At 25.9% G+C, this 8,924-nt stretch overlaps 1 protein-coding gene across 1 annotated transcript; it reads left to right on the forward strand.

Moving 5' to 3' along the window:
- Positions 1 to 6,803: 6,803 nt before the first annotated feature.
- On the forward strand, positions 6,804 to 7,424 carry Phum_PHUM114430 (uncharacterized protein; the record flags this gene model as incomplete). Its single annotated transcript, XM_002424100.1, has 2 exons — positions 6,804 to 7,070; positions 7,242 to 7,424. The coding sequence occupies 2 exons, from the start codon at positions 6,804 to 6,806 to the stop codon at positions 7,422 to 7,424; spliced, it is 450 nt and encodes a 149-aa protein (XP_002424145.1).
- Between the last annotated feature and the right edge of the window lie 1,500 nt (positions 7,425 to 8,924).

Here is an 8,924-nt window from a genome sequence, read left to right on the forward strand (position 1 = left end):
CTAATATTATCTCATTAGTCGTCATCCTTTAATTAACTCGTTAGTTGGGATGTTATGAATCTTTCCTTCACTTCATCAATGACAATGATTTACACAAGAAAACTTGTAATGTCTTCTTCTTCTTCTTCATCTTCTTTTCTTTCTAAACGTTTTTTTTTTTTAAATATTAATTTTTTAAAATGTTTTCTACACGCACACACACACAAAAAAAGAACAACAGGAGCAGCAGTTTTAAAACCTCCGCTTGTTTTAAAAAAATTACGCGAATAAAAAAAAAAAAAAAATGGCGCCGAATTGTTTTTTTTTTTTCTTTAAATTTTTCTCTCTCATTTATTCTTCTCATCGGAAAGTTTTTTTAATTAAAGTTTATTAGGCTCGCCAATAAAACAATATAAATCAATCAATCGAATTTCAATGTCTGTCGGTTATGTTTGAGTTTTGTAATGAATGAAATTTTTCAATTTAATTTTTTACAAAGGTCACAAATATTATTTCCACCGCCTTTTTTAACAAGAAAAAAAAAAAAACAATAAATGATTGTTGTCGTGCACGATGATGTTTTACCCTAAGAATGTTTGCTTTATTTTTTAAATAAAATAAGAAAGAAAAAAAAAGGAAAGAAGAAGCGCGTAATAGATAACAACGTATATTAAAAAAAATTATCTTACCAAAAGATAACATGATGATGATGATGATGATGATGATGATGATGATGATGATGATCATTCTCACACAATCATGAGCTAAAGTAAGAAGAGAAAGAGAGAGATAGATAGAAAAGTGTGGATGGGAATGAATTTAAAAAAAAAAAAATGAAAATAAGGTTTTAGCATAGGATTAATCCCACATGATTTACATTTAAAAATATACTTCACGCATAAATGAAAACGCGTATAAAAGTAGTTTTTTATATACTGAATAGAAAGTGTTGTCGTGTTTACATTGATAGCGTGTTAAATTTACGGCGTTTTGAGTCGACAAGTGGTTTTAAAAGAGAAGGAATAAGAAATCCGAGTCTTCTGCCACTACCACTACCACTACTCTTTTCTGTTAACAAAATACAATGTTATTTAAACACTTGAAACACACACTCACACACATTCTCATTATCTCATTCACTCATTCACTCACTCACTCACTTACTCACTCATTCGTTCAACGGGATTCATTCAATAAAATTCATTTATTATTTACAAAAAAAAAATAATAATAATAAAAGTTTGTCGTGACGAAAACGAAAATCGTTTGTAAACAAACAAACAAACAACTACCAAAAAACAAAAATTTCATCCGCATTATCGGGGGGAGAGGGGAGGGGGGGAGTGATAAGAAAGAAAAGGTAACGTTACTTTCTAAAATTTAAAAATTTCATTTAAATTATTATTATTATTATCACGAGAACAAGTATCATCGAAAAAAAGAATATTTGTCTTTAAAATTTTTTTTCTCTAAAACAATAATGCAATATTGTATTCGATATTATTATTATTGTTATCATTTGAATATTAATAATAATTAAATATTTATTTTTGTTGTGCACGTGCATTAATTATTATTATTATTTTTTTTTTGTCGACAAACAAACAAACGAACAAACGTAAAAATAAATGCGAGTAAGGAGTGAGCGTCGTCTGTAAAACGAATAAAAAAAAACGGTTACGTATTAATTACGTCATTTGATGACGTAGCAATTTCGATACCTCACCTATGATTTTTAAGTTAAAAATTTTTTTTTTTTCGATTCGATTTGATTTTCTTAAATAAATAAATTACTTTTTGGGGGTGGGAGAGGGGAGAGAGGGATAATAATAATAATACTTTTATTACTTTAATTAAATGTAAAAAATGAACTTTTTTTTGTAAATATGGCTCCCGAAGAACAAAGGTTAATAAAAAAGTTTTTTTTTAAAAAAACTAAAAGTTAAAAAAATTTTTTTTTTTTAATGAAGTTATAATAATAATAATAAAATGAAACTAATGGCGGACGAGAATTTCTTTTTTTTTCCTTTTACTCTTCATCTATTCTATTCAGCTATTCTCATCCTTTTTTTATTCTCTTCTTACAAAAAGAAGAAAATAATAATAATAATAAAAAAAGAAAATTTTGTTAAAAGAAAAAAAAGAAAAAACAAGGAAACAAGTAAGAAAAATGGTTTAGATCCTCCTTTTTGTTAATAATAATAATAGTAATAATAATAATAATAATAATAATAATAATAATAATAATAATAATAATAATAAGTTAACAAAAAAAAGACAGATTGTGAATTTCCTTTGGCAACAACCCTTTTTTTTTTCCTTTTCCTTCTCCTTTTATTTTTCCACAATCAAAAATAATTAATCACTAAAAGATTTTCTTTTTTCCTTTTTTTTTCCTTTTTTCCTTTTTTTAAATTAATTTAAAATTCTAAAGTTTTTTTTTTTTTTTGTTATTTTATATAATAAGAAGAAAAAGTTTTTTTATTTTTATCAATTTACTAAAAAAAGGAAGAAAAAAAAGGAAAGAAAAAGGAAAAAAAGGAAAATTTTAACTAAGATATTGTTTTCCCTTTAACAAAAAAAAACTTTTTTTTACTTTTCTTTTAATTAAACAATTTTTTTTTTGCGCGCGAAAAAATAACTCAATTATTATTATTATTTCCTTTGTTTGTTTGTTTGTTTGTTGTTGTTAATACAAAATTTTAAAAATGTTTAATTTAGTTTATCCTCATCGATGACGATGACGATGACGAGGTTTAAATTTTATTTTTAACAAACATTTGGAAGTAATAATTTTTTTTTTTTTATTATTTATTACCACGTAATAAAAAGTAATAAAAAAAAGTTATTATTATTATTATTACAGAATCTTCATTTTATATATATTTGAAAAAAAAAATTATGGTTGTTTCGAACGGGTCATTAAAAAAAAAAAAAAGGTTTAAAAAAATTAAAAAAATTTAACATTCTAAGAACTAAATAAATCTTTTTTTTTTTATGTTAAACAACCTTTGACCTTTTATTCTTTTTTTTTTGTCGTCACGAATAAATACGATACCGAATGTCATTAAATATATAATAACAACCCTTAAATTTTTACCCTTTTGTGCAAATAACAAACAAGTTATCGTAAATCAATATATTTAAAAAAAAAAAAAATTCTACAACTTAACGTCGCCATATTTAAAAAAAAAAACATTTTTTGTTTTTCATATAATACGATTATTATCATCATCATCATCGTTATTATTATTATTATATATGTATATGTTTACGATTTTAAGATTAATGTTATAATTCAGAGAGAAAAAAAAAGAAGAAGAAAAAGAAAAAGGAAAACACGTTAAATTTTTTTTTTTTTGTACAGAAGTAAAAATTGTACGATATGACCTCAAGGGTCTTCTTATGATAAACATCATTTTTTGTTAAATAAACGAAGCGGTAAAGAGAAAAAAAAAAAAAATGATTTCAGATCTTGTCTTTGTTGCCTACCTACTACTACTACTACCGATTTAAAGAATAAAACGGTTTTTTTTTTAGTCAGTCATGTTTTTTTTTTTTTTAAACATTTCATTTGTTTTTAACCAAAAAAAAAAGAAATAATTTTGTTTTCACATGGAAAAACTTTATGGAAAAAGAAAGAAAAACGTAACGAATTCGAGTGGAAATCGATAAAAAGTGCAAAAGAGTTCAGGAAAACAAAAACAAAAAAAAAATGATACGGATGCTGGAAAATGAAGGGGAGGGGAGGGAAGGGGGTAAGCCCAATTAAGCGTAACCATCTGCCAGATAATAATAATAATATTAAAAAAAAAATAAGAGATAACAACAAATGATGAAATATTAAAATTTATAAGAGTTATTAAAAAGAAAACTCATTTCTACACTCCTGTTATCTCAACAATTCTATTTCTTTTGTTCTCTTTTTATAAATAATAATAATAATATTTTTTCTTTTTAAATTTTCTTAACTCTCTGGATTGTTCTTTTTCTTCTTTTCCTGTACCTAAAAAAAAATTTTTTTCCCGAAAATCTTTTGTTTAAATTTTTGAAAGAAGAGATGACAAAAAAATTTTTTTTAATTTTTCCCTTTTTTGTTTCGTTCCACTCGAATAAATAAATAAATAAATAATTTTTTGTTTGTTATTATTTATTCGAGTAGTACGCGCGTACTAACAAACAAAAAATTTACGCGTGCGTTTTTGTTTTTTTTTTTATCAATAATAATCGTATGAAAACCTTTTAAGGGATTTAATTAAATTTTTTCCCGAGTTCTTATCATCATTCTTTTAATATTATTTTTTATTATTTTTAACGGTTATTTTTTCATGGTGCTTCGTGTGCGTGCGCGTGTGCGTGCGCGTGTGTGTACACGCACATACGCTCACACACACACACTCAAACGTAAGGAATCTGCTTTGTCACGCGGGTTTACCACCACCACCAGGTTTTAGGGTAGCAACAGACTTTCTTTACCTTTTGATTAAAGACGCCGACCGATTATTCCCTTTACCCTCGCCCCATTCGCCCCCCGCATTAATGATTTTACATATTTTTACTTATTCAATAATACGTCAATAATCATTATTATTAATAAACTCGAGACATAAATATTAAATAGGAGAGAACTTGAAATAAAATCACACTTTTTTTTTTGTCTTCTTCGATATTAATTTTTGTTTTTAATAAATTATTTAACCCGAGTTTTTTTTAAAAAAAAAAGGTCAAAGTTGAATAATTTTAAATGTTTAACTAAAAAAATTATTATTATTATTTTTATTTTTATTTGTGGTTCGTTAATATGCGGGCACAATTACAAATTTTAATTTTTAAAATTCTATCGATTTATTTATTAAAAACAAAAATTTTTTTTTTTTTTGTCAATAATTCATCTATATACAAAACTTTGATTCAAAGTTCAAATCATTAATGAAAAAAAAAGAAGAAATGATGATGATAATAATGATGATGATAATAATAATAATAAAAGATTTTATCATAGTTGATTACGTTTTTAAAAATAAACTTGTGAGACCTCAAAGTCAACATCATTGTGTAAAATGAGATCAGATTTGCGCGGTACATAAAAAAAAAAAAGAAAGAAAAAGGTGCACGTGTGCGTGTGAGGGTGGTGGTGGTAGTGGTGATGATAAAGGGGAAAATATAATTACGAGAGATTGATAAGAATTTTCAAGAAGTGAGAGAAAGAGAAGGGTGAGATTTCAATAGAACCACCCCGTGATGAATTTTGACATATATAAAACCAATGTGTGGTTGAGCCTGCGGCGGAAGACAACAACCCCGAAGGGTTCAAAATCTTTTCATATTTGGGGTGTTGATGCTCCTGCTGCTCCTTCTGCTCCCACTACAACCTTCGCTCCTTTTTTGATTTCCATAACGGATTATTAGATTATCTTGTTTGAATCTGTCTAATTCGATAATAATAATCTGGTCACCGCCACAATTACTCTCTACCTTACTAAAAAGATGAAAAAATCATTTTTTTTTTTTTATTACCGACGTAATAAAACAATTAATATCCGCCATTTTGAATTTTTTTTTAATGTTTATTGTCAGTCGATTCAAAAGAATCAAATGAGATATCAGAAATTTTTTTTTTTTATTGGAAAATGCCGCGCGCGCACAAAAAAAAAAAAAAATAAACCAATGAATAATCGAAGCGAGAAAATTTTGTCTGAGACTAATCAGTTAAAATTTGACCTTATAACCCCTAAAGGAGGTTAAAATTTTGATAACGTGGTCAAGGCCAACCCTCAGGATAATAAATCAAATTCATTTTAAAATATATCTCATAATAAAAAAAAAAAAAATTTTTTTTATCAACGACGGAACCGAAAAAAAAAAAACCGATGAAATACAATTCAACCATTTTTTTTTTAAACTTATCACGAGCCTTTCAAAAAAAAAGGAAAAAAAAAAAAGGATGAATAGATGGATGAATGGAAAAACTTGAATAAAATGAAAATGGAAAAAAGAAAATTTAGCTAGGGGGGTTGATGGTTAAAAAAAAAAAAAGAAAATTTTTTTTTGTAAATAATTAAAAAATTTTCATAAAACATTCTACGGTTTAAAAACATAAATACGGTTGTAAAGTAATAATAATAATAATAATAAGTCTACGTAATAATAAAAGAGGGATGAAAAAAAAGGAGTCTGGAACAAAAGAGTGAAAGAGAGAGAGAGAGAGAGAGAGAGAGTGAATAGTTATCAAATATGAATGACGTTCGTCTCTGACGTTCTGTCATCGGCTAATTGGTCTACGTCCCTTGGGCAGAAAATTAATCTTGTCAAGATGTATTCTAACCTCTTTTTGCAAATAAATAAAATTTTTTTCAACATAATCGTGAGTCCTACTACAACAACAACAACCACAAAAACAACCAGGACAACAACCACGACGACGACGACAAAAAAAATAAAAAACATTTCAACTACTACATTTAACGTAAATAATTTTCGAAATTCTTTTTTTTTTTTATTTAAAATTATTCATCATTCTTCAAATTCGAAAAATTAAAAATTTTAAAAATAATTAAATACTATTTTAATACATTATTATTATTATTATTATAAAAAATGTAAACAATTAAATTTCTTACTTCGGTTTATTTTTGTTTTTAAAAAAAAATTTTTTCTTTTTTTGTTATTATTTTATTTATATATATATATATTCAAATATATGTATGTAAAAAAAAAGGTAAACAATAACAAAATTATAGATATATATATATGTATATCTTTGAATAAATAATTTATTTTTTGTGTAAGTATTAAATTGTCATGGCAGTTTAGCAAATATATAAATGGGGAATTTAGTCAATCGAGCTCTCGGTTCCGGGAACAAATCAAAAATATCAGCAACACCTTCCGAGCTCGTACTTTTGGCTGTACATAATTTACAAGGGGAAAGTTCAACGTTCAATGACATAACACGTTTCATTGCGAAAATGCTTGGAAAGGATCCCGCGGATATCGAGGATAACATAAGGAGCGCATTAATAAGATCTATAGCACACGAATTGATAACCGTTTCAGACGGTCAGTATACGCTAGATGTTCAAAAAACCGATGTCAAAGAAAATCATAAATTTGAAACGACCATTTTTGAACCTACCGAATACATTACCAACAACAACAACAATAACAACAACAGTAATAGTAGTAGTAATAGTCATAATAATAATAATAATAATAATAATAGTAGTAGTAGTAGTAAAACCATGGCTAATAATGAACGTGAGAACGTTAAAAGTAACAATTTGAACAGCATACAGAGTAAATTTAATAATTTGAGAAAATTTCCCATAAAGAAAAAAAAAGTTAAAAAACCTAAAAATAAAAAAATCGTTAAAGAATCTAAAATAACGTTTAATAAAGCCGCATGTAAACGTAAAAGAAACAAATCAAAATCTTATTTCGATTGATTAGGTATCGATCACTACCTCCCGTCACCCTCCTCCCTCTCCCCATCCCCCATCCTTCTCCTCCTCATCCCACATTTATCCCGTATACCTTCCGGTTTCTCTCTATTTTTGTTTGTTTGTTTAAATCGTTTGTCGTCGTGCGTGATTAATTATATTTATTCAATTATTATTATTATTATTATTATTATTATTATTATTATGTGTGTATTTACCTATTTGAAAAAAACGCGTTCCCTGAATATTTTTTTTTTTAAATTTTATTGTGATATTCCAGTAAATTTTTTTTATAAAATAATAATAATAATAATTAAAAAAAAAAAAAAAGGAAAAAATTTTAATTTTTTTTTACAAAACCTGACTGATGATGATAATAATAATAATACTTTATAATAAAATCATAACAGGAAGTGATGGAAAAGAAAGAAAAAAAATTTTTTCTAGGCAAGACCGGAAGTGAGTATAATAATTCGTTCGTTATTTAATCTATATGACGTTTGTTTTTTTTAAATTTTGAATCGTGTACACCTGTTTGTTTGTTTGTCTGTCGGGAAAATTTTTGGTAGATGATAATAATAACAATAGCGCGTGAGTGAATTTTTGCCCCTCCCCCCCCTGGAAAAAAAACGAGGAATCGAATAATGAGTAAAGTATCATAAAAATTCCTACCGGAAAAAGAAAATTTATTATAGCGGAAAAAGAAAAAAGTTTAACGCGATTTATCGTTTTAACCGTCCGTCCACGGAAACGTGGTGGTGGATTTCAACGTGGATTCTTCTTACACGACAAAAATAAAATGAAATTATAAAACAAGGAAAAAAAAGAAAAAAAAATTTTTTATTTTATTTTGTTATCCGACAACATCCCATTTGGAAAATAATTCAATTAGAAATCAATTTGAAAATTCTGTTTTGTTCATTCTTATAAAACTTGTTCTTATTATTTCTTCAACATCATCATCATCATCATTATCATCATCATCTACTTCTTCTTCATCTTCTTCAATTTTTTATTATTATTATTTTTTTTTTTTGGGTACTTTTACGTTAACGAAACGTAATAAATTTTTTTTTAACCTTTCAATTTTCATTTTTCCGGTTACGCAAATTTATTAAAAAATAATAATAATAATAATAATACGGTAAATTTTTTTATGTTAAAAAAGTAAAGAAAAGGAGGTAATATAATATTAGAGATTCAAAAAAAAAAAATTTTTTACGTGACAAAATAATAGCAAAAAAAAAGCAGAAAGAAAAGCCGCAAAATTTTTAAATTTTTAATTTATTTTTGCGGTTTTTTTTTTATTTCGCGCCTTTTTTTTCAAATTCGAAAAATTAAAAATAAAATGAAAGAGAAACTAAAAGAAATTTAAAATTTCTTACCGGATTCGATCGAATTATTATTATTTTTTCTTTTTTTTTAAATTCGAAAGAGAGAGAAGAAGAGAAAAAAATGAGAGAGAGAGAGAGGAAGAAAGAGAGAGAGAGAAAAGAGAGAGAAAGA

Source organism: Pediculus humanus, genomic scaffold (assembly GCF_000006295.1).
Source record: "Pediculus humanus corporis 1103172107460 genomic scaffold, whole genome shotgun sequence".
Lineage (NCBI taxonomy): Eukaryota > Metazoa > Arthropoda > Insecta > Psocodea > Pediculidae > Pediculus > Pediculus humanus.